The 26,936-nt window shown below is 43.5% G+C and overlaps 1 protein-coding gene across 1 annotated transcript in view; it reads left to right on the top strand.

Annotated features, from left to right (window-relative positions):
• Positions 1–26,936, top strand: part of itga8 (integrin, alpha 8) — a 35,972-nt gene that overhangs the window by 7,710 nt on the left and 1,326 nt on the right. The window contains exons 9-29 of the mRNA XM_035627832.2: positions 1,063–1,106; positions 2,641–2,697; positions 2,898–2,950; positions 3,038–3,243; positions 5,685–5,882; positions 10,299–10,344; positions 10,513–10,620; positions 14,901–14,956; positions 15,424–15,581; positions 15,692–15,823; positions 16,695–16,762; positions 17,211–17,358; positions 18,056–18,148; positions 20,686–20,765; positions 21,221–21,301; positions 22,637–22,742; positions 23,865–24,023; positions 25,655–25,771; positions 25,875–25,988; positions 26,496–26,597; positions 26,716–26,838. Of these exons, the coding sequence (XP_035483725.2) occupies positions 1,063–1,106; positions 2,641–2,697; positions 2,898–2,950; positions 3,038–3,243; positions 5,685–5,882; positions 10,299–10,344; positions 10,513–10,620; positions 14,901–14,956; positions 15,424–15,581; positions 15,692–15,823; positions 16,695–16,762; positions 17,211–17,358; positions 18,056–18,148; positions 20,686–20,765; positions 21,221–21,301; positions 22,637–22,742; positions 23,865–24,023; positions 25,655–25,771; positions 25,875–25,988; positions 26,496–26,597; positions 26,716–26,838 (2,249 nt within the window). The remainder of the gene's footprint in view (positions 1–1,062; positions 1,107–2,640; positions 2,698–2,897; positions 2,951–3,037; positions 3,244–5,684; positions 5,883–10,298; positions 10,345–10,512; positions 10,621–14,900; positions 14,957–15,423; positions 15,582–15,691; positions 15,824–16,694; positions 16,763–17,210; positions 17,359–18,055; positions 18,149–20,685; positions 20,766–21,220; positions 21,302–22,636; positions 22,743–23,864; positions 24,024–25,654; positions 25,772–25,874; positions 25,989–26,495; positions 26,598–26,715; positions 26,839–26,936) is intronic.

Raw genomic sequence — 26,936 nt, 5'->3', positions numbered from 1 at the left:
TGATTAGAATGATTAGTGGCAGACGCAGACGTCTTCAGGTCTAGAGTGGGTCCAGAGTCACCTCTCGACTTGAAATATTAAGTGGAAAGAGAGACAGGCGCACCTCACGGTATAATCTTATTAAAGATCAGCAGATGGGAAAAAATGCCTTTGAGTTAATCTTTCGATCTTTTTCAAGTATGTACTGATCAAATTCATAGAACCTTAGATCATTAGAAAATGTAAAATAGTAATCTTTTGGTGCAGCATTTTGAGTCAGGTGCTGATGAAGTTCTTTCCCATGCCACCAGTTTGTCAGCACTACAAATGAAACACACAAGCACTTCAACAAAAAGCGCAGCTCTGTTATTATAAAAGATACTGAGGGAAAAAAGTCAACCACAGTCATGCAGCATCAGTTTTAAACATTTCTTATGGCTTCCTCTTCAAACACTGTGTCATCACACACTTATTTCGGAGACCCCCCTTCAGCTTCCCATTCATCATTTCCTGTCTATCGGAGTCTCTTGGCTAATCACCATTTGGTGGGATCTTTATGGGACAACATTACTCTGACATACCCCCATAGCAACCCCGCAAAGTCCCTGAACCCCCCTCCGGCACAACACATGTCAGAGGGTCTTAAAGTGAGCCTTAAGAGGTTACACATGCCTGTTGATGTGTTGTCTTGTGTTGTGGTACAAAACTTGTTGTGGTCTTGTTTCCCCAAACAATCTCCCGACCGGGGAACTGGTTGTAACTGGGTGCTCTGAGTGAAGATGGAGCTGGGAATTACTGGTTTATAGGCTCGTGGTGGAGCCTGATGGCGCAAGCTGAAGGGCAGGAAGGGGGGTCTCTGTCTTCTCTCTCTGTGTGGGACCCTCAGATCGTCCCTATAAGTCTGCAGCGCCTCACTCATCAATCAATACACAAGTAGTGCCTGAGCACTCAGATGTTCAGATGGGAGCGGGGTGCATAGGGGGTGTAAGGGTTTTTAGGCCTTCGTCAAACCTCTGTCGGGCCCTTTCTTTCTCTGTTAGAACCGCTAATTTAAGTCTTTTAATTGTTTTTAATGTTTTCCAGAGCTGATAGCTGGAGTCCCAAGAGGAGCACAGAACTTTGGATATGTGAGTATGTGCAGACGAGCAGATTTGACAAAAGGCCCACAGATTCATAGAGTCAGAAAAAGACACGTATTGGGTCATTCAGCAACAACGGCATTGCTTCAGATTAATACATAACAAATATTCATTTGTCCTTCCAATGCACAAATGATCAATGAATGGTTTGAAATTTAGGAAATGTAGAAAAAACAGTCTCCAGATCTCAAACCCAGTTAAACACCGATGGGAGATTGTGGAACCGATGTGATCATCATCAAAACACTTAAATGGGGAACTTCTTTGGAAAAGAAACATGTCCATGCCTTCAATGACTCTTTGTTGTCTCTGTTGTATAGACAAACCTGGTATCTTGTCAATGTGTTTGTCTAAATGTCTGCATACTGTGACATACAGTAATAAGTGCAGGGGCATGTGTAAGCTTTCATGGACAGACACACCAAAGTCTCTGAGCTTCATCTGTTTGACTTCTCTTAGTCTCTCAGATCTCTCATGGGATAACAGCCCATACTGTACAGATCACAAATGCATGCATCTACATGGATTTGAAAAAATACTGTGCCTCTATGCATATACTGCAGTGTGTCTTGTGTTAGCTTATGGGAATTTGTCCCCAGGGCTGACTGTGTCAGTCCTCCCTAATGACACACAGCTTCCGCTTCATGTGGAGGGGGGTGACCCCACCTAACCCCACTAACCCTTCTCCACACACACATGACCCCTAACACTAACCTGCAGTGCAACCGCAGGACTCACCGCAATGCACGCACACACAGACACTGCAACAGTGTGTGTTTAACGTCTGGACTGACTGTAGCTGGTGCAAGAACGCTCCTTCCTGTACCGACTGTGCACTCTGACCGTCGTGTAGATTCGGGCCTGTAGCTCACTGTTGGAGTCGTGTTATAGCGGATGCAGGTTGGCCACATTAGAGGCACTGGAGTTGCTGTCAACTGCGATCAGGTTCCTTCTGAGACCAATCTGACAACTCAGAGTGCACGAAAGATGACATCGGAGCAAGTGATTCAATATTTGTGTTTACACATCATCATCTGTCTGTGTTCGTAAGTCTATCCCCGTTTAGTATGTCTTTGAGACATCTGTGATTGGGTCAACGTGTATCCTTCTGCATGTGTGTGTGGGTGTGTGCGTTTGAGCATGTGAGTGTGTACGTGTAGCCCCCCGGCTGTCTCCATGTGGTTGTTATTTTAGGTCTTATGAAGGAATTCTCAGCCTTCCCCCCTCCGTCCTTCCCCACGACCCGGGTTAGGATGGGGGGAAGGAGGAAAAGATGAGGGGAAAATGGTAAAGGCACAAAGAGGATGGTGGTGGGGGAGGGTGGGAGGGTTAAAAGAAAGGGGTTTCATTTGAGTAAAAGCTTTCTTTATGCGGTTTGCTGATTTTTTTGTTTGTTTTTGCCAGCATTCTTCATGAGCCTGTTTGTCAGACTGCTTGGCCATGTTTTTGCCCGGTGTGATACAAGTCTCTTGAGGATTGTGCTTGTGCTTTAGTGTATTGACAGTCTATCTGCTGGTTTTAGGTGGTAATGATCAACTCCACCAATCTGACCTTCATCCATAATTTTACTGGGGAACAGGTACAGTAGGAGCATTAACATTCTGCACATCATTTTTCAAAGTCTGTCGTATAGCTTCAAATACACTACAGTCATCACTCGCTGATGTGAATATTTAAAAAAAAAAATTCAATTTGAATTTCAGTTGAGTTAGATGAAAATCATGTAACAGCATTGGATTTATGGTTAATAGTCATTTTCCTTTCTCGTCTGTCCCTCAGATGGCCTCCTATTTTGGCTACTCGGTGGCTGTCACTGACCTGAATGGAGATGGGTAAATAGAAAAAACAACTTGTCACTCTAGACACATGTACTTGCCGTGTCTTTACCTGAGGAACGAAACTGCACTTTGTGTCCCCAGGATGGACGATGTGCTGGTTGGAGCACCCCTCTACATGGAGAGAGAGATGGAGAGCAAGCCCAGGGAGGTGGGGAGGGTTTACTTGTACCTGCAGATTGCACCGCTCACATTCTCCAGTCCTGTTGCCCTCACCGGCACACACATCTTCGGACGTTTTGGCACAGCCATAGCGCCCCTGGGGGACATCAACCAAGATGGATACAATGGTATGTTGAGGATGAAAGACAGAGATTGGGAGAGAAGGAAGCAGAGAAAATATATGAAGGAAATTGACCCTGATAAGTCGTTGAGATGAGGAAATTAAACAAAATCCCTTCATTTATCAGCACATTAATTACTTTCCCCTGTGCTTTTCTTCATACATGGGGATGATGCTTTCAGGTAAACATGTTGGCAGACAAATCTCTTTTCTGTGTTTTGTCTCCGACTGAGGAAATCCTGTCAGATGCAGCAGCTTGAGAAAGCTTCAAGCGCTTCAGCCAATCAGGAAGTGTGGCGATGAAAAGTTGTCCGGGTGAACTTGTTTCCGCCGGCGCTGATCAGGGGTTAAGGCCATGTGTGTTTAAACATGTGTGTTGGAGTTATTTTTAACTCACCAGATGTGCCCTGAGATAAAATCATCTGTGAGTTTCTGTCCGGCTGCCCAGAGTTGATTCCTCTTCAATGTGTTTGTTTTATCCTCACATTGATTGGACAAAGGCACACGGATGCATGTGCATGCTGTACACAGAGAAATCAGGCAGTCTGCAGCCCAAATGCTCCATGACGCTAAGGCCTGAAAGCCTGCAGACCTAAAAATGAATTAATTGATACACATCTGGCCCTATAGTGTGGTAAAACCCCACTGATTTATATTTCATTATTCATGGACAGCATGTGTTAATGTGTCCCCCAACCTTTTAAACCCGTTAACCATCGGATCAATAACCACTGGATCAATACTGAAGCTTTCTCTCCGGCCAGGAACATAAATCACAGCAGGCTGTCTCAGGATGTGACAGTCTCTGAGGGGTGGTGACGTGGCCTGAGAGGGGATGGAGCCCCTCTGCCAGCTGCAGTGACATACAGAGAAAAAGACTTGTTGATTTAATCTGATGACTACATGTCCATGTCTGTGCATGATTTCAGTAATCTGCATTACATACATAAGGTCGCAACGGAAACATTGCGACCATGGCTGTCAGCAAATTACTTTTGCTAATGTCAAACTTATGTCTTCAAGTACACCTGTGTCATCGTGAGTGTATGTATAATCACTGACAGATCCCTTTTCTCCGTGTGATTATATGGAACCTCTCTATCGTTCCATGGCAGAGGCCTCATCACTCAATTTCTAAAATGATTCGTAAAAGCAGAACCATTCCCCTTCTCCTCTCATCTTCATGGCTTTGTCGAGCGTAAGCTGTTGAAACCTTGCAATTTAGCGAATATATTTTGGAATGTGGCTCTCTTTGTTTTTTAATTTTTATCAACCAAAACGCTGTCCGCATCACAGGCAGAGCGCCGGTCTGTTTTTGTCTGTGAGTAGCAATCTCCTTTAGTTTTGGTCCCAGTTATCGTAGTGGGTGTTCCACTGTGGATGTCTGCGTTGTGTGGGATGTTGTTGAGCAATGCCTGTGAGTTACTTTCACATTATTTGAAGACTTTTTTCTCTTTGGTAAGAGGTTGTTGTTTTTTTTTTTCACGGCTATTCAGTTATGTATACATACCCACGCATAGACAGGCTTGCAGACATAGGCGCACACACACGTGCTCATACACTTGCATACACACATGGTTGCATTTACCCTTTCTACCCCACAATCTGCTTCATGTGGAACTAGTTGTTTAGGCTGAGAGAGAGGGGGTCCGGAGACAAACAGGATGTCTAGAGGTGTTTGGACAGTTACACTACCGAGCGATAGGGGACAGTGCATTGCATGGACGTTTAGAGGTTAAAATACTCACTTGTATTATAGTGAATCTTTGACTTACTGCAAGTGTTTCTACGTATACTGCGTGTCTGAAGGAATTGTTAAAGGAACAGTTTGACAAACGCTTATTTGTCTACACGGTACATATCTTTACAGTAAATAGGAAGCAACCTCCACCAGCTGGTTAGCATATAGCTTAGTACGGAGACTGAAGCCGGGAAACTGGGTGGGTGTGGGGAGTGGGGGTCTGACTGAGAGCATGTCCACTGCGCGGCTGACCATGCACCTATTAGACGTTACCAGATGTCCATCATAATCCCTGTAACACTGCAACGTGTGATTTTTACACTTGGCAAGACGGTGAATATGCATATTTCCAAAAGTGTGGAACTATTCCTTTAAGACTCAAACATGCTAATCTCTTAGCCTTCCCACAGCCTCAACCTTGTGCCTTTAGGCTGGTATTCAACCACATATTGTCCTTACAGAGCGCAACACAAAGCAATCAAGAATAAGAGCAATGACCTCAACAATGCCCTGAAAGAAAATCAAGATAAAAAGTTGAGTACAATTAATGGAATTTAAAAAAAAAAAGAAAAAGTGGCCATGGTCCCCATTGCAGTCAAAGGAAGGTCAAGCTCTTTTCCGACTACCTGTATGTTTTCCTCAGCTCCTGTCTCAAAGGGGCCTTAACCCTGCTGATGTCTAAAACATACATGTGTGTCATCCCATAGACATGGCGGTGGGCTGTCCATTCGGAGGCGACGAGCGGGGAGGCAGAGTATTGATCTTCAACGGTAACAGAGACGTGTCCACGCAAGGCTTGATGCTGAGCCAAGAGCTGAGAGCCGCCTGGACCCCCAGTGGCAGCGTCCCGGGATTCGGATTCACTATAAGAGGAGGCCAAGACCTGGACAACAATCAGTATCCTGGTAAATACTCGCACTCGGCAAGTTTCTTCTCTTCTCTACTCTCCTCCCTGCGTTATGATCAAAATTCGTTGTCAGAATTGCATTCCTTCACTTCTCCACTTTCCTCCCACCTCCTCTTCATTCTTGACCTCCACATTTCATCGTTCCCCCCATGCACTCCTCCACTACCGTACCAATGTTCTCCCGTATTGCTTTCCTCCTCTGGTAAAGTCATCAGTCAGAAGAAGGGGGTATAGGGATGAGTGCCAATGAACTGCTGCCGCATCCATTCTTTGGGGATTTTCAATACTCAAGAAGGAGTGAAAACACGAGATTGGAAGAAGTGTAAGTACACATTAGCTGCACATTCAGTCTGCCAGACAGTCAAACCTCAGCCCATATCCTTAAAACTGTGAGCAAACAAAGCCTCATTCAATCAAGTTACATGTAGAAACTCGTTACTTAATGTGCAACCTACTTACTTTACCAGACACCTCCACCTTCTGAAACCTCACTACAATCATAGGAGAAGTTGTTTATATACATGAGTTTTTCAGTTCAGAAGAAAAGAAGCATTTGAAACGAAGCAGGTCTGTAAAACCACAGTTTCACTACCTTATTTTCTCCCTAATTTGGAGCCGCTCTGTTCTCAAAATTACTCCAGCTTTGTGCTTCACCGGATTAGGCTGAAAATGAGAATTTGTTTATTTTTACCTTTTTCTCTTTTTTTGCCTCCACTCACGTTACCCCCTTTCCTTTTCATTTCGCTATAATAACAGATTTCTTCATTCCACAAACAGGATATAAAGGGAAATACACGCACATGGAACACACACAGGTTCACATGTGTGGCTTGTGATCAGTTTCACTGGCAGCCAGAGAGTGTGTGTTTGTTGAGCATGTGCCAGGCTCTGCAGGTCAAAGCTAGACCTTGTGCAGAACCACTGCAAATCAGAGATCCTGAATCAGAAGCATTACAGTAAATACACACAGGGGTTACAGGTTGAAACTTAGGTTGGTGGAGTCCCTTTGGGAGAAGGAAGTGAAGTAGAAGCTCACGGGTGGCAGAGCACTCAACCAACACAGTCACACACACACACACACACACACACACACACACACACAAATGTGTAGTGCTTGTGCCATCTGTCATTAGAGAGCTGGCTGACGGAAGTTACACACATACACACATGGTGTGTCGTTAGCGGGGTAGTAAAGTCACACTGTTCAAAGGAGCCAGCGATGTTTGATCAGCATTATGAGAGGACTGCACAGGCGTCTGGGAGGCCTGCTCGAGCTGCAATATGCTCCCGTCAATGTTCAACGTCGTTAGTCCACTGCAGGAACACTAAGAGAGAGAAGGCGGATGATTAACTCTGCTTTTAGCTTTAATGAACTTTTTCTCCAAAGATCATTTTATTTTAAGCTTACACTGGGAAACAAAATGAAAAGCAGAAGTAAAAAAAAAAAAATGTTTTTAAATGAGAGGCTTACTGACACCTACACTCGAGATTAAGCTTAATTAATTCAAATGAAAGAGTGCTACTTTGGTTGTGTGCATGACACGGAAGCACTTGTGTTATTACCGATGCAATGGAGGCCACCAAGCCGGCTGGAGTTGAGGTCAGGGTATCTGGGTGTTGGTAGGGGATCAGATTGCCTCAGGGTGCATTTTAGGTTCAACCAAGGGGTCAAAGGTCAAAAACTGACAATGTTTTACCTGTCAATCACACCGAGAGAGTAACAGGCACAGCGACGTGTAGGGTCATTGATTTGGATGTGTGTGGTGGTGAGGGGTCATTAGGTTGGTAAGTAGGTGTAAAATGTGTTACTGGGCTCCACAACAATCCATTTATTTTCAGCTCCGTCTGGACGTCTTTTGTCTTTTTACAACTTAAAAAAAAGAATGTCAAAAAAGTTTTTAAAACAAGAAGAAGAACGAAGTATCTTGTTCCCTCATCACTAGTTATACCCCCCGAGTGTACCGAGTGTAACCAAATCCTCCACAAATTGGAACAGCCTATTCCCCTTGTCTGCATTGTGAAGACTATACTTTTCATTACAGTAATGTCATGTGCACAGGGTATTGAAAATATGTATAATAGCTGGCAAGTTATTGAATATCCTAATAATAATCCCGCACATGCATCAAAGAACTAGGACAAGCTCCCTTTTTCTCTCTTAAGACCACCTCCTTTTCCTCTGAGTGCCATTGACCTTTGGCATTTCATCATCAAGACCTTTTCCCTGCAGCCAAACAGGCAGTTGGGGCAGGCAGCCAGTGACAGCTTGACAGTCTGTCTAAACTCTGGGTGGAGGTTGTGTTTTCACAGCCCAGCACGGACACTATCAGCTAAAACAGCTTAGTTACCAACACTATACCTGCAAAACCTAGACCGGCCATCAGTGAGCAGAGTATACAGGCTTGTTTGTCAGCCCATTTGTGTGTGTGGGGGTATGGTTCAGTGTGTCTCGCATGTACGCAACCAATCAACAGTGGCAGGCAAGTTATTTGATTTAGCCCTCAGAGCATCCATGAGCGCGCACACACACACACACACACACACACTCACTTAACCCCAAAGGTGCCCTATCCTCCAATCAGTCTTGTGTAATGCAGTGATTTTGAGAGCAAACACGAGACTTGGGATAAGCAGCAAAGCCACTGTATTGAACACACACACACACATATAGTTGTGGCAGGAATGGAGTTAGATTTCCATGCTACACAACTCCAATATCTGGATGAACAGAGGAATTTGGATTGGGAGTGAAGTGGTCCCTCTCTGCCTCTCTCCCCCTCTGCTGAGAATACACCTGGCTTCTGATGGCTTTCACAGATTCCAGTTTTAAAGGCCAAGATCTGCAATCCTCTGCCCTTGTTTTTTCTTTCTTTCATTTCCCTAATCTCCTCCCTCTCATGCGCTCCCATTCCCCCTTTAACGCACCTCTCAAACTGCCCCACAAAAACCCACATCTTGGGGTCCATTCTCATCGTAGGCTTTTCTAGACATGACATACACACGGTGCCACACACACTCATGCAGCGAGAGAGCGCACCCCAAGGGGAAGAGGGACCAGGGTCTAAATGTTTAATGTTGTGGCTTCAGGGGGACTGTGACTGCAGCCAAAGGCAGAAACAGATGTGCCTCTCTCAGATTCAATTAGTCCCTTTCTTGTTACATATGCAGAGGAGGAGAGACACAGCAAATGACAAGCAAAGTCTACTACAGTGCACTTCCACCATCTTAGGCCAATATTCCCTGAACCGGGTTACAATAGCATTTCATATTTACAGTTGCCTAATGTGCTAAAATGATAAGTTGATTTAAAATCAGCAGATCAACTGAAAATGTATCGACAAGGCTGTTGGTGATCAATTCAAAATGCCAAACATTTACTGACTGTCGCTTCTCATACAGTGTTAATTGGTCAATTTTATTAAAAAAGATAACAGATCGATTTCTAATGAAAATGATAATTGTTTGCAGCCAAAGTTGCCTCTCACTGAGCGGCATGAGGTTATTTTTTTCTTTCTCAAGATTAGCCAACTTAGTTTGGCTTCATGTGGCACTGGTTCCATTAAGTGCCTCTCTTCAGTTTCACATTGTTTTAATCAGCATTTGTATGTGTTCATGGACTGCATGTGTCTCCTTCAGTGTGTGTATGTGTGTGTGTGTGTGTGGTGTGTGTGTGTGTGTGTGTGTGTGTGTGTGTGTGTGTGTGTGTGTGTGTGTGTGTGTGTGTGTGTGTGTGTGTGTGTGTGTGTGTGCTTGCGTGCATGCGTGCATGCATGCATGTGGCTTTCATCGGTATGTGTCCCCTGACCGCAGCCATTAAATAACCGGCTCTATTTCAAACTCAGAGACCCAATTAAAAGTGTGTGTTCATCACAAAAGCCATGAAAACAAATTAAAAAATCACATATAGATGAGATCTATTGCTGCTTGCAATTATAGGACCCGAGTGTTGCAATGCAGGCTGTTGGGAATTGTTGTTGTTTAGCCAAATTTGATTAGAGTAATGTTAAATTCTTTTAATGGCACTGGAATGCAACATGGGGTCCCTGTCTCGCAGCACACGTCAACGTGAATGAACACACACACATACACACACACACACATGCATTATGAACTCACAAACATACACGTTAACACGTTATGTTCATTAATTTAGTCTGAACTGGATCATGTGTAAAAGGAATAGTAAGGAAAAGCATGATGATATCATAATGTTAATGCTGTATCATAGAGCGTGCGTGCGTGCGTGCATGCATGCGTGTGTATTAAATGTGAGAAGTCTGTGTTTGATGAAGATTGCCGGAGACCTTGAAATCAGTCCCATCTGTTGCATTCTTTGAAAATCTCCATTTCCCTTCACTCTGTCTCCCTCCTCTCTCTGTTGCTCGCTCTAACGCCCGTCCCTCTCCCCTCACAGATCTGATCGTGGGGGCGTTCGGCGCAGGCGAGGTGTCGGTGTACAGGTAAGAGTGAGCAAGGTGTTGTGTCTCTTTTGGAAAGCTTCTCAAGAGACTTGACCGGAAATTCTTAGACTCCCAAATTCTTGTATCTCAGATTGCGTGTGTGTTTGTGTGTGTGTGTGTGTGTGTGTGTGTGTGTGTGTGTGTGTGTGTGTGTGTGTGTTTGTGTAGATCTCAAGCTGTAGTATCTGTGGAAGCTGCAATGACCCTGACTCCCAGAATCCTCAACCCTGATGACCGACAGTGTCACCTGCCTCAGACAGACATCATGGTTACCTGGTAAGAGAAGCATACTCAGATAGTCTGTGACCCCAAATACATATACAAATACTTATTCAGTGTCTTACAAATACTAGACATTCCCAATGGGTAAGTTTTAGATCTAACCCTCTCGTTTAACTGGCAACTCCTTACCTATATGTGCACGAACCAAAAGCAATATGGCCTGGCGTCCTCACAACATCTGCCAAAACCTTTAAACACTCGGCAGAGCAGATAACTGTCGTCGAAGTCAGTTTAAAGATCTGGGGCGGAAAAAAACTTTTAGTCAGTGCTTCTAAATGTTTTGTTTTTACCTTATTTTAGATTTGGGTTTTGGAAACTCATAGCTATCATCCTAATTGGATATTGTCTATACTCTCTACTCGTGACAGCAGTTATTTTAGCCTGTTTATATTATTTATACAATGTTTGAAAGAGAATTTAAAAAATCATCAAGACTGGGAAAGAAAAAAGAAAACATATTTATCTTTGAACTATCATGCTTTCCAGATAGCGCAAGAAATGAGCGCACTTCGTGATACGATGCATTAACAAGCTGCCAGATGCTGACTTTGGAGCACCACTGTCAATTAAACACAATAACTTTATATTAAAGTGTTCCTCTAGTGCTTCACCACAGTCCACAATTTGTTGTAATTTTTCCCAGCTGTGTGTTTCTCTGTTTGGCACTGGCTTTTGGGGCAATAGCATCAAAAATCAGCCAAAAAAAGAAGAAAGCGGTGTCTTTGACTAAACTTAATATAGTCACACTTTTTTGTGTTAAAACTCATCCAGTTTGAGTTCTAGACCTTACAGAGTAAGGACATTTTGGCTGATTCTCACAGGGCTGTGGGAAGGAGAAGGTTAGAGTTAGGTTCAGGTTAGTGTTAGGGAATGCATTGAGTCAATGACTGTCCTCACAAATATGGAAAAATACATTTGTGTTTGTGTGTGTGGGTGTGTGTGTGTGTGTTTGCAGGTGAATTAAAGCTTAAGGATCAAAGTCTTACACAAACATGAGACTAATGAGTCCCACTGCTTCACTGAACCCGAGATCGTACTGCTTGTACTGTATCATAAATCGGTATCGTATGAAGTATAGGCTTCCACTAACAGATGTGACAAATATTTCACCCCTGTGTTCTAGACGTCTGCCATCGGCAGAGGTCTGATGGTCTCTGTGTCTAATGCAATAACTGAAAGGGCCTACTCATAAAACCTGGAAATTCAGATTTATGGGACCGTGCAATTAATTTGAAACTGCATAATTCTATTTTGATTATATTATTGTTCCCTTGGCTTTGAACAACCGGGGGGCGAGTTTAGTTGAGGGGGAGCGAGTCTAAAGGCTCCCGCTGCTTCGCCACAGTCTAATGTTAGTTCTAACTTATTGGGGCTGGAACTGCTGAAGGACTGTTTGGACTGGAGAAGTGTGCTCGGCTAGTTGCCACCATGGTGTCTGTGCGTGTGTATGCAGAAGTGTGTGAGTGTTGGCAGTGAGTGAAAAGGGGAAAAGGGTTTTGGTCGAATTGACAGAGAGCACTAAACTATGGAATTCTGAAAAACAAAACTCAGCTTATTTAAATAAACCACCATAGAGTTTAGGTTAGAGCTATGGAATCAGATAGGACATAGGAGACAGACACACACACATGCAGAGTTGTCAAGCAGCAGCTCTTAGAAATTAGGGATGTCTGAGACTCTTGTGTTTCAGAGAGGTAGAGATTTTTTTACATTTCCGCTGTTTCCCTGCGGTGACAGACGGAGAGAAGCATGATGGGAGGTGGCCCCAGTTTGTGCCTCTCGTGTATAACCATTACATATGAGTTTCAGGGTTAAGTTCTGGGTTTTCTGAAAAATAATTACCAGAGTATCTATGAAAAACCCAGGTCTTTTTTAACAATACTGACCACATTCCTGAGGGTATTTCCAGAATCCTCAAAAAAACCTTTGACGGTCTGGTTGAAAAACTATTCTGTCTGATGGGCAATGGGTAGTTTAAGCCTTTGTTACAGCTGGAGGAATTGTGCTTCTTTTTCCAAATCCAAGCAATGGTGTTAGCCAGAAATACTATAATGTGAACGCAAATCAGTCCTTTTATTTAGTTCAATTGGTATATATATTTATGTTTCTGTCCAATATTTTTTATCCCAAGACAACCTAATGAGATAATATTTGTCTTGTCTTTCACAGAAGGAGAAATACAATTTGTTTTAGAAATGCAGTCACAACTTAAGAAATGGGTTGAAAAGAAAAGGAAATACCTCCAGAACCTCACTTAAGTCTTGTTAGCATGTCAATACAATGGATCACATTCCTTGTACGTATAAATGGTTCATTTGTGATGATGAACAAACAATGATGAGCTCAATTTTCAATTCAGTTCTCATCTCTATGAACCTTAAAAACATGTTTTGGCTGACGGGTTCACGACTTGACTGTTTTGTTGCTGCCCAGCACCAGCAAACCAGAGATAGAGAGCCAGATATATGGCTAACATGTTTACCACATTAACTGAAGGTGATAATATGTCACCATTTTTGTTTCCAGCCTGTTTCTGCTGCCCCCCAAGTTGACAAAAAAAACCATCACGTTACACTAACGTTATTGCAGGTTTAAACAACCATCTTATTTTTTTTTTAAGATCAGATGCTCTTTGATTGCAGTGAAGGAGTGGTGGAGAAGGAGGAACAGTAACTAAATGACCAGTCTTAAATGGAAAGTTCCTTCTCATTAAGCCGACCCTGGGTCGTGGGGGAAGAGATTTATGTGTGCATATTTGCAGGGAGGCCCAGTTAGCAGTGTGTAGGGTGGTGGAGCACAGATGCATTGTGGGGGAAAATTACATACAGTAATGACCAACCAAGAGCTCCAGCTGTTGTCGGTAATATGGGGGTAATTTAGGTGCTACACACACTTAGGCTTGACACATAGTGCTTATTAGAGTCACACCAGAGCACACCCGTCCAAGTACACAAAATGTGTCCGCATGCAACACATACTAAACACACATGAAACAACCTGGAGAGGATAAGATTACTAAGGGGAGCGATTTTTTAAAATAGAAACCTGTATTTAATCACACACACACACACACACACACACACACACACACACACACACACACACACACACACACACACACAAACACATAAACTCACATCTGAGTTTCAAGATTATGTCATCTTAATGGGGATCCTTATTATTAACAAACACACAAACATCAACAACATCTGCCATCTAGTTGTTAGAGTTTGTGAACTGTAACCAAACAAATTAATTTACCTCGTGCTCCACATTGCAGGGGTCTTGCATCTGTAAGCTCCCCAGATTGGTAGATATTGACAGTGCGGAGCTCCACTTTGTGGGAGTCACTTTCCTGTTCTTGATTAAAGAGGCGATAACACACAGACACACACACGTACACATCCATCCATACAGACATAAATAGAGGAAATGCAGAAATGTTTCCCAGTCTCCCATGTCTGTCTAATGGAGGGGCACATTGGGCCCTAATCAGCATTTCCTACTGCCGCCTGTGCTACAGAAAATAAGAAATGTCTCATTTATGGACCGTTTATTTATTTACTTAGTTTTATATAATTTGTATTCTGTGGGGGATTTTGTCATGTGTATAAATATGAAGGAAGAATGTGGTCAAAACTTCTGCAATGAAGCTTAGTGTCCGGTCACACTTACATATTTCAATCATTATATATATCTATATAAATTGATATAGATATATATTCCTGTGTATTCCCCACACAAGACTAATCATATATGCCACAAATTAATGTAAACCACATTTAGGTAGCCCTTGTGACAGACGGGTGACCTGTCCATGCTCTATGTAATGTTTGTATTCCATGTTTTTGCACTGAATAGAAACATTACAATGGCGAGGGATGAGTAGCAGGAAAGACGGGACTCGACACAGGACACCGCTGTTAATAGAAACATTACAGTATACACCCGGCGACCCTAAAAGGATAAGCGGGTATAGATGATGGATGGATATTTTCAAATAAAGCCAAACTAAAAAATTCACAAAATTCACAAACTAATAATAAATACAACAGACTGTATTTGTAACCCAGAAGACAAATCACAGTAAATATGAATTAAATACACCTTGTTGTGTTTCTTGTCTTCTAGGGGACATCCTGGTTGGCTTAATAATGTGCTAATCATGAACAGTATGCTGACAGTCACAATTTTCTTTCTCTCTCTCTCTCTCTCTCTCTCTCTCTGTCTTTCTCTGTTCTGCCTTTCTTTCCTCTAATATCATCCTCCTCCAGTCTGAAGGTGGATGTGTGTGCAGCAGTGAGCGGTGTGGGGATCCCCAGCTCCGTGGGTAAGCAGCCGTGCACAATGTGTTGGACCGAGAGAGAGAGAGAGAGGGAAGGGGAGGCAGAAAGGGAAATGTTCAGTGGGTGGGACAGCAGTCGCAGTAGTCAGAAGCAGCTTTGTCGAACATCTCATTAGATTCTCCTGAGTCCACTGCTCTGCCACAATGATCAGAGGGCGAAGGGAGGAGGGAGGGTGGGAACAGGACTAGGGGAGAGACACAGGCATGAGGTGTGAAGTACATTTTTCCACTGTCTAATGATGCACTTTTGTATTTAGCGCCTACCAATGGCACTCAGTTACATAACCAGTGGAAAGTCACATGCACCCGGGCCCACACACACACACACACACACACACACAGACACAGACACAGACACAGTTATGGTCTGGTTGGCTCGATTTTCTTATTCACTCCTAATTGTCACTTCTTCATCCATCTCTACCGTCTCCATCATTTTTCCTCCTGTCCAGATCTGAGAGCAGAGCTGCAGCTGGACTGGCTGAAAGGCACCAGGGGGGGAGTGAAGCGAGTTCTCTTCCTGGACACCCAGCAGCCTCAGCACACGGGGATCCTGACGCTGGGCCACAGGCACCCACGTGCATGCCTGAGCTACACCATTTACCTGCGAGTGAGCAAATCACGCATACACAAACAGACATGAATCAGCCTGGAGTATTTCTACAACTTCTTAGTTTGTTATTTCAATTGAAACAAAGTTTCTCTGTTTCCTCGCCACAGGAGGAGGACGAGTTCAGGGACAAATTAACCCCGATTGCACTGGCTCTGAACTACAGCTTGGCTCCTCCTCCACATGGCCAAAACCTCCCACCTGTTCTCAACCACTACAGCAGCACCTTCCTCCAAGAGCATGTAAGTATATATACCGTACACAATATCGTGTTACACATAAACAGTGTAATATTGTATTCCTGATTTTCCAATTGTACTTTTGATATTTTGGGGTTTATTCTGTACACACAACATCTGTATCTCATGTGTGTCCGTCGTGGACGAGGATCCGTCTTCTGTTCCTCTCGCATTTCCCCTCATTAAAGTGTTTCTTTTGGGGAGTTTTGTCTTTATTTGAATCGGGGGCCTAAGTATATTTATCTAAGGACATTTGTTTGTCAAATAAGTAAGCCTGAAGTGCACTTATATTATTGCTCTTCCTCTTGTAGACAGATTTTTTTTTAAATACCAAGAAGTTTTATTTTTTTCCAGAGCTGAGTCTTTGATGGGCAACTAGCAATTTCTTGTTCATGCACACTCATGGACCACACAAGCAATGTTACTTCATTAAAGAAGCCTTGTCCAAATAATTTATGTTTTCTTTTTAGCTTTTTTTTTGCATTATATTTAACATTACTTATCTGTAGTATTCCTTATTACTAGTTTTCCAGGCTGTGATTTCTTTTCCTGCAAGTCATTCTACGTTGTAATTGAAACACATCACACATGCAGACAATTAGAGTAACTATAGACAGAAAGAAGAAGAATATGTGTTGCAAGATTACACTTCATTATGAAGCTGGGCACAACAAGACAGCCCAAACCCAACCTCAAATTAATTTTGCTGCTCAAGACCTGGATAGCACAACTCGAAACATGTGTGTTTGTGTCTGTGCTTTTACGGAACCTGCATCCTTGTGTGCGTTTTTCTTCTATTTTTCATGATGATACCCAGTGAGCCTTAAACATTTCCTCCTGACAACCCCCTCTCCTGTGCCCCTCTTCCTCTCAGGCCTACATTCTCCTGGACTGCGGAGACGACAATATTTGTATCCCCGACCTCCAACTCTCTGCCAGCATGTAAGAGTGACACAGCCACGCCCTCTGACCTCAACCTGTAAACATTCCACACTTGACACAGACACTCACACACACAGTCGAGCTGAAGAACGTGTGTCTGTTATTCCTCACACAATGAGCAAAGTTTACACTGAAGTCGTTCACATTATAGTTACTTTTACCATGGGTTTTAGCCTCCTCTCTATAGTGTTTCCAGCTGTACGTTATCTCCATGGCAACATTACACAAACATCCTGTCACTGTCTTCCGACTGACACACTCACATATTGTTGGGGTGCGGGGTATTGCATTCTTTGCAGCTGAAGTGGATTAAACTTGAAGTCTCTGATCCTAAAAACTGTAATGTTTGTGTGTTGCTATCTGACTCCTCTAAATAACTAAAAAACGTTATTTTCTCTGTACACTGTTTTGTCATTTAAATAAAACAAACACACACACACACACACAGAGACCACTCAGAGCTGCTGATTGGAGATGACAATCTGGTCATGCTGACCATCACTGCGGTGAACCGAGGAGAGGGAGCCTATGAGACAGAGCTACACGCTCTGATACCACCAGAGGCTGACTACATTGGAGTGGAGCGCAGGGTGGAGGTAAATACACACATAAACACACACACGCGCACACACACATTTGTTTGATTAAATCTGGTTTGGTGTTAATGTTCCGCAGTGTGGATACGGAAAATAGATACATAGGATTGATGGCAGTTATCTCATCATGGTCAAGTATGTACCCAGTGAACATATCAAAAAAAAGAGGAAGTAAGCTATTTGAGGCAGCAGTTACAGTACGACATCACTTCCTGTTGTGTTTGGCATGATTAAGGCGAGGCTATCAGGAAGGTATGCTTCACTGGCAATGGCCCAAAGGCCCCTATTATGATTTACAAGCTGCATTAGTGACCACGGAAATGGACAGGGTCAACTGTTCTGTGTGTGTGTGTGTGTGTGTGTGTGTGTGTGTGTGTGTGTGTGTGTTTGTGTGTCTGTTTATGTCAGTGTGTGTGTGTTTGCATGTGTGTGTGTGTGTGTGCGCTAATGAGTGTGTAATGGGGCTGTTTGATTGATGAGGTTGTTACTGTCAGATCATTCATCACTCTTCCTCTCCCTGCATTCTCCCTCCCTCCCATTTTCAATCCCTCGCTCCCTTCCCCCTTTGATGGCGTTACGCTTCCCTCCCTTTTTCTTTTCTTTCCCCTCTTCACTCTCGCTGCTCCCTGTTTGTCTTTTTCATCTCACTAATTCTCCTTCTTCTCTTTCCCTGTTTTCTGTTTGATTCCCTCTCTAGTCTCTGTCTCAGCTAAATTGCGAGTACAAGATGGTCAATGAGTCTCGCATGGTGGTGTGTGACCTCGGGAATCCGATGGTAGCGGAGACAGAGGTGAGTTTTTACACACACGCAAGCGCAAACATACAGACACACACACTTCACAAAAAAACCCCACTTTTAAACATCCATGCTGAAAAGCTGCGACTGTTACTCATCAGGTTTAATTCACACTGATTGATGGTTTCCAATGATTACTGATCATCACCTTGACCTTCATTCCACACACTCTGACTCCCTCGACAATGCTTCACACTCAATTTGTGCATGAGTGTGTGTGTGTGCACTGCAGTGTGTAATAGTCATCCATACAGCGCTTGGATCGCTGACACATGCAGGAAGCCAAGGCTTTGTAAAGTAAAGAGTGGTCCCTTCCTACATGAAATTCTACCACGCCAGTGTACGTATGTGCGCCACAAAGCATGTCACATTTAGTGTTTGTATGTGGGCGAGTGTGTGTGTGTGTGTGTATATTTCTTTAAATGTAGGGTATTTCTAAAGGTGTCAAGGCTGGCAAAGAGGTGCATTTGAGCTCTGGAGGTGACACACGGCGTTCTAATAAATCAATTATGTGGTCATGTTTCACCGCTGGGGGAGGAGCGTGAAACCAGGCATGTTAAAGGCACAAGTTGTGTGTGTGTGTGTGTGTGTGTGTGTGTGTGTGTGCGCGCGTGCGCGCGCTCCCCAGCTGTCCAGATGTTTCCCATATTTAACTCTCCTCTTGCCCCGTTGGACGCTCTGGAATCCCAGGGCTTATGCAGAACATACCGTCATGTACCCCATACGGACTCTGGTCCTATTGTGCAGCTCAATAATTGTCATTATTCGAGTTCATTCCCTGTGCCAAATGACACAGCTGCCATCAGCGTAGGAGGTACATGCCTGAAGGAAAGCTGTTTTTGGCGTCAGTGTTCGTCTGTGTTGCTTTCCTTGCTGACCGTGTCTTGATTTCACTTTAGATGTAGTTTAGTGACGTTACTGTGAGTATGGTTCAGTAAATATGGTATAGGTCAAAGTTTTGACAGCAAACAATAATGATCAATGACTACAAAGCCACGAAATGTTTTCAAATGGATGAGGTTTCAACTCATGTCCGATCCTTGTCGGGTCAAGTGATTGTATGGAAACACTGACATTTAAATGCAGTTGTGGTTTAGAGTGAAGTGTGCAAGCACAAGTGTTATCATCAATGCCGTCCACAGTCATTGCACCTATGAAAACATTTGCTGCTGGGTGATCGTTTCAGTTGAATCCCATTTTGACAATACGTGTTAGCACTATATTTTTATTAGAGGAACTTAATTATTCTTACTTTGAGACAAGTTGTCTGTTACTCATCAGTAAAACAGCCACAATGATCAGTTGACTTCTTGTTCATTGTAATATATACTTGCTGACAAAAAACTGGCTGACAGAAAGTATTCCGATGCCCTTAGAAAACTTCACAAACCACCACGTCAGCACAAACCGCCGCTTTTGGTATTGTTTCAATGAACCATTGTTTTATCACAATGTGGCGAAATACACAGCTTGTGGCGAAGCTTTGCAGCTTCAAGGAGGGTAGTAGCCGAGCACAGACGTTGTGTATTTAGCCATATTGTGGCACCATTGTAAGTATTTGCAATACACTGAGCACACAGATAGACGGTGGATAGGCTGACCACATTGCAAGAATACTTTGAAAAGGTTTCTGTCTGTGTTTTGATGATTTTCTACACCGAGAAACGATACAACTCATTGTAAAACCCGGATAAATTCAAGCTGCAAGCAGCTGCTGGTCTCTATTAAAGGACGAAGCAAAACTTTTAACAGTCAAACAGAGATGGAGTGTCGGATGCTTAAAAGGCAGATTTTAATAGACACAGTTGACCTCTTTGTTCCACTGCCTCTTCAGACGTCTATGGCTGTGGTCCTCCTCCTCCTCTCTCAGTATCATAGCTGATAGTGACGTCTGCTCCTTTCTCCGAACGACCCATTGCCTCATTTGGTGTCTGCCTCTTTAGACCTTTCCTGCTCGACTTTGTAGTCCCACACACCACCTCCCCCCCACCCCTCCCCAGGCCTTTTGAAGTGTTAGTGCGAGTCTGCATGCTGTCATTTCCCTCTCTCGACCATGTGTTTGACCTGTTGTTCAGTAGAGCTCATGCACACACACACACACACACACACACACAAACACACACACACACACGCTGTTGTCGTACAGTGGATGGTGAACCGAATCCTCCAAGTTTCGGGTTATCCTGGAGGACAGGAGATTTAAACTGGGGAGAGACGAGGAAGTGAACTGTCGCTTTCGAGTGTGTCTGTGTGTGTCGTCAGGATTTATCTCAGATTTCAGATTTCTGCTGTTGTCAACAAGTTGTCTTGCCCTAATAACAGAAGAGGATCTAGTTAACGGCGGTTTCACTGTGTATTACTGGAAACTTTGAGACGCAGTGTGGCCTTTGATCTACAGATGCGTCTTGATTCTGCCTTTCTTTCCTCCCTGTGATCTCTCTTTAACTGCCCTCCTCTTTCTCCTCCTGTCACATGTTTTTTATACATCCTCTATCTCTCTTTTTGTGTGTTCTCTCCACACTCCTGCCCAGCTGTCTGTCGGTTTGAGGTTTTCTGTGCAAAGGCTGGATGATGCCGGACCAAAAATCAGCTTTGAGCTACAGATCCACAGGTGACACACCCACTAACAGTCACGCATTCCCCCCCCGAAACCACAAACACACACACACACACACACACACACACACACACAAAGAGCTGTTTGTATTTCCTCTGAGCCATGTAAATAGGTTCTGTGTCTGTCCCAGTCCTGTCACTGTCTGTGGTTTGATGAAACTAACTGCAGCCATGGAAGAAGACACATGTCCACTGTTTGCCCTCATTGTGCTGAATTCGATACAAATCATCACTAGACGCAGACACAGACAGTCCAAAGCAGGCCATGGCAAGAGGAATTCCTCACGGAGTCCGCTTGACATTAAAAACACAACTTCATCATGAGCTTTTCTGCACTTTGGATTTATACAGAGTGGATAGAGAATGTAGAGCACAGTCAGTGTGTTTGTGTTTTATATTATGCCATAGTTTTTTTTATATATATAAACCCCCTTTTGAATCTCTCCACAGCTCCAACAAAGATAACTCCAACAGCAACCCAGTCAGTTTGAATCTGTCCATCGTTGCGCAAGCTCAACTCGATTTACGTGGGTGAGTAAAGCATCGATTTGCATGTGAGAGTGTGGCGTCTGCACCAAGGAACATTGACATAATGCTTTGTTGTTGCCTCCCAAAGATAAAACTGATCTGGTTTCAGTCTAAGACTTGTTGGTATTTGCAGGATATTACTGCCCTCCTTTGAATTTGTGGAGCCTGTTTATATACAGATGGAAAACAGCATGAAAACACATTTCTAGAAACAAATTCCAACTAATCTTGTGCACATGGGATACTTAAGAGACGTTGACATGTACGTAGATGCCCATATGCCCACTGACACACACAATAACACACTTCAAAGGTGGGAGCCTTCATGGCCTTGTTTGGGTGTGGTCACTTGTGCATATAAGCAAAGGGGGACCAGGGATGAGAGAGATGAGGACGTACAAGTTCCCGTGTTTGTCATGTGAAACTATAATGCCTCAACTGTCTCTATCTAGATTTAAAAATGTTACATTTCAAATTCTTTATTTGTTTTTTAAAAAACACTTTGGTGATAATTGATCAAATCTAACGAGACTGTCCACCTCAAATTCCAAAATGAATGTAAGATCAATAAGTAAGATTTGGACGCGTTGCATTTCAATCACATGCCAATTTAGCTTGTAGATATACCTAGAAAATTACCAAACTGGTATTTTATTGCTAAAAAGGGTTTTGTGGGAAATATTTCCTTATATATCTTGCAGACATGGAATCTTTTGTCCTTCCAATGTAGCTGTTTTCAGACATGAACTCTAGAAAATGTCTGTAAAAATGGGTACCGACACTTTCTGGTGTTTGCCTTCGATATATGACGAAAGCAGCAGGACATGATGATCATTTCTCCATAGAAATCTCCTTTTTTTTTTTACAATCATCAACAGGCACACTTGCTCGCTGTGAATCTTCCAGAGATTTTGTTTTCTCACTTTGGCCCACTTGGACATTTTCCAGAAATGTTACCAGGGGGCTGTGGACATTTGAGTTCTCACCTCCGGAAAAGTTCAGGAAAAATGTCCAGACTTCCGTGCATGTCTGAAAGCAGATTTGGACAACATGTGGGTCAGACGTTATTGGCCTTTTGGAGCAAAATTTGTAATGTATTTGACTTCTGTGTCCTGGTGGAGGGATATTATAATTATTACTACCTGGTAGTCAGCTCTAGGCTTGTAACACAGACAATACGCCCTACTTACGACAACCAGAGTGTCCCTCCGTCATAGCTAGAAAGACAACACTTTGGTGAAGGATCACACTGACCACTAACAGGTCTCTTGAGATCGACTCCAAACCGTTTGATGTGTACATGCATCAGTGTCACCGAGCTGTTTCTCCTCCCTCCAGGGTGTCTCATCCCTCTCAGGTGGTGCTGCCATTCCCACGCTGGGAACCCAAAGACAAGCCTGTCAAAGAGGACGATGTGGGACCACAAGTAACTCACATCTATGAGGTAAACGGAAGCCCTTACGTGGAAGCACAGCCAATCGTCTGAATCTCAGAGGGCTGACTAGTTTTGTTTTTGTTGGTGGTGGTCAAAAAGCATGTCTTTGGCGTGGACTGGTAAGATGAAGAGCAGAAAAAAAAGGTGTGAGAAGTTGTAAATTAGACCACAGCAAGAGAGAGAGAGGAGGAGGGGGGGCGGGTGTCTGTACGGTGAAATAAACAGAAACACACCAAAGTAAAACCAGTAGCTCTATAAAGATTTAGGCTCTGGCGGATCAAAGGTCTCCAGCTCAGGAGTAATTACTGCTGTGATGGAAGGAAAAAAGAGAGACATGGGGGGAAACAGAGAATGGAATAAGGAGCAGGGCAAGGAGGGAGGAGGAAGGAAGGGGAGCAAGGTTGTTCTTAAGAGTGGACACAGTGTAATGAGTAAATAATGATTGAGAGGAAAAACAAGGTCAAACAGAGGTATAGGCAAATAGATCGAAGGAGGGAGGATGGCAGACAGACTGGCAACAATTTATAATAATGTGTGTGTGTGCACTCGTAATGTACATGTGATTTCCCTTTGTTTCAAATGGACGGCTGCTTCATTGAACCCGAGTGCAGCAGTGTCTGGCCTGTCCTGCAGCTGATAATGATTTTCGTTTGTGGTACTTTTTTCCCAGTTGGCAGCTGCTTCTAGTTAGAGAGGACAGAGTTTTTCGCTCGCACAGAATTCCTGCCCTGCAGCACCGGGATCATGTCCTGTTTGGAGGACTTGCATCAGTGTTAATGACCGTGTGTTTGTGTGCGTGTGCGTGTGTGTGTGTGTGTGTGTGTGAGAGAGAGAGAGAGAGAGAAAATACTGGGTTAAAAAAGAGGATTTATTGAATTGATGGTTCATTTAAACTCATAATTCATTTATCCTCACTTGGATGTGGAATGATGAGCCAGGTGATGCTCTGGGCTTTTACTTGACTGACGGCAGCATTAGTATCATCTTCACTAAATCACAGGTGGCCTGTGTCATCATTCCACAGTTAGTATAACCTGATTATAGCCTCGGTCACTTGAGACCTGCTAATAGGACAGAAGAAACCACAACCCTGACAACTTTGCTATCCCCCCTCGCTCCCTCTTTCGACAGCTCCATAACTTCGGTCCCAGCAGCATTCAAGAGGCTGAGCTGCAGGTCGGCTGGCCTTCCCGTTTCCGTGAGGAGAACCTGCTGTATGCCATGGAGATTCAAACTGACGGACCAATTAGCTGCAGGACGAACACCAGCCTCAACCCACTTGGCCTTCAGGTAACATGAACACATACACGTATACATGCAGAGGTATGTTCAAAAACAGATTTGAAGCCTCAAAATATATAATTATATATAATTATATTCTTTTACTCACAAAAACTTGCACACTATCAGAACACCAGACCTACTGCAGTTTCAAACTTGTATTTATTACATTGCTAGCGGCTCTTTCATCCATCCACTGGTCCATCATGTATACCCGCTCATGTAAGACATAATTGTACTCATGGTTCTGGCTGCTCTCCATGTTCTTTTGCCAGTTGGCTCAAAACAAGGAGGCAGGATTATTACGCTTATTAGTCAAAATTAGAGCAGAAATAGTTTCCAATATCTATGATATCATCTGTAGTTGTTTTAGAGAGTGTGCAATACTGTGTAAGCCTCTATGAAATCAAATGAGTCAGCTATACAGCACATCGTCAGAGGTCAGTTTTTATTTTCTCCTTGATTTATTCATTGCCAATATAACTGTCAAATATCATTAATAATATTGTATATTAAAATGAAATAAATAAGTTATTTCAATATAAATGATATGAAGAATAATCAGTAGCTGTAGCCCAACTGACGAAGCTTTAGAGGCAACTATTTTAGAAACGAGCACGATCCCTCTCCTGCCAACACTGTCATTTGTAACTTCTACAGGGAATTGAACCCAGTTCCCCCCAGAGGTGGCATGCCATTGCTTTTTTTGTGTGTTTTGTTGCTCTACGCCACCCAGGTGCCCTGCGGGGACCACGGAGATATCAGTGCAAGGTTACATTAAATAAAACATTTTTACAGTAATCCATTTACAAACCTCAAACCATTACAAACCGTTATTGCAATCTGTGGCCTGCAGCTCCATCGTTTGAGACTCACTGGCTGCCGCCCACTGAGCTGCAGGACGGAAAAGGAGACAAGTGTTTCAATGCCCTCCTTCCAAAATTAATAGAGAGGAATGAGCAAGTCCTCTCCTTGGATTTAAAACCTTTTAGTCCATAAAGCTTAAAATAAATGAGCTGTTATGGAAGTGAATGGTTTGTCTCTATCTCTTATCTGTGAGCTGCGACAGATTATCCAGTCTTGTCTCTTGTTGCTGTCAGCTCGACTGTGTAAGCTGCGCTTCGGAAATGAAAATCTCTTCAAATCCTCCTTTCATCAAAATGCCTTTTGATCAGAACGCTAGACGTCGTTCGTTTGCTCAGCTGCTGATATTTGTTGTATCTTGTACGACATCTTTAACATCTTACTTAACAACCATTCTTCGTGTTCTCTATTTCTCACTCATTTGCCGTCTGGGCGGCTTCAGAGCCCATGTGCAACACAGACTGCACCAATACATGTTCGTCTGTAACTGACAAATAATTGCCCTCGAAAGGCCTGAACACATGTTGCTGAGGGATTGATTAAAATTACACCGAGGAATGTGAGCATCAGCAACAACTCAGTACCTTCCTAGGTTTCCATTTCATTCTCGCCCATTTGCAAAACCTTTATTCTTACAGGTCAGTTCTGATGAAGTCTTCAAAGCTCAGATCTGATTCTATTATAAATGTGTAAGAATAACTGGCTGATGACTGTCTACCTAAAAAATCGAATTCAGACTTTGATCAGTGGTAACTCTCCTCCCTTGTCTGTGTCAGATCTCCGCTCTCCAGGACACGCCTGAATTACTGGGTTTCTTGAGGAACACAAGCGCTCCTCCTCACCGCCACAAACGAGCCGTCAGCAAAGCTCCGAGTTACAGCGGCAAAACCCTGGTGAGCCGCGCGTGTTTGTACATCCTCCTCATAAAACGAGCTCAGACGGATGTTGGTCAGTGATTCGCGTGTGTTAAATGTCTTCCTCCTCCTCCTCATGCAGAACTGCACTAATATCTCCTGTCTGAGGATCACATGTGTGGTTGGCCGGCTGGATCGCGGGCAGAGCGCCGTGGTCAAGATCCGCTCGAGACTCTGGGCACACACGTTCCTGCAGGTCAGTGTCGTGACACTGAAGTTTTGGGGGGTTTTTTGCTTTACTTCCTTTCTAAGTCTATCACTTTTTTAAGGGGTTTTCGTGTTTTTTTTTCTGTGCTTTTTAGTGCAAGTAAATCAAACCGACAAAGGTTTAGAGTTGATTTCTGTTCCGTTGAAACAGCAGTTGAGATTTTACAATAAGGTCTATTAAGTGGAGGTTCTGGAGCTTTTGATCATGTCACGCGATCTTCATCAGCAGCTGCAAATGTTCAAATTAGCTTTTTTTCACAGCACTTAAGGTGCCTCACATCCTCGCTGGCTTAAAAGCTAAGGTTCAAAGTTCAAACGAAGCTTCACAGAGAGTGTTACCCAGAAAAAAAACATGAGCTTTTTTCAGACATGAACTTGGATAAAAGTCAGGAATATTGTGTCCTGGAATCAGTCTGGAAGCAGCTCTAACAAGTAAAATGTGTGATGTGTCAAATGTCACCCTTTTTGAAAAAGTATTGTAATATGTGTCTTGCAGCGGCGTAACGATCCGTACATTCTCAACTCCTCCGTGTCCTTCGTGGTCACCGCCATGCCTTACCGAATCCGACCCCCCACCCTGCCTCAGCACGCCACCTCGGTAAGACGGAGCATGGAGAGTAAATGGAGTGTGTGAGTCTGTGTCAGGCGCTAAAGGAGATAAAGAAGATGCATCAGCATGTACAAACACCTTCCCTTTACCTGTCTGTGTTCTACAGATGGGGACCCTGGTGTTGTGGGGGACTCCTGATGTATCGTTTGCTGTCCCGCTCTGGGTCATTATCCTGGCCATACTGCTGGGGCTGCTGGTGCTGGCCATGCTAACGCTCGCCATGTGGAAGGTACAAACGCACACACACACACACACACACACACACAACATCCACCTTCCTCAACATTCTTTACAGCAGTTTAATTTTCCAATCCTGCACTAACGGGT

The sequence above is a fragment of the Scophthalmus maximus genome, chromosome 1, assembly GCF_022379125.1.
Source record: "Scophthalmus maximus strain ysfricsl-2021 chromosome 1, ASM2237912v1, whole genome shotgun sequence".
Lineage (NCBI taxonomy): Eukaryota > Metazoa > Chordata > Actinopteri > Pleuronectiformes > Scophthalmidae > Scophthalmus > Scophthalmus maximus.
Note: the sequence above shows the minus strand (reverse complement) of the source record. Positions and strands in the feature narration are given on the sequence as shown.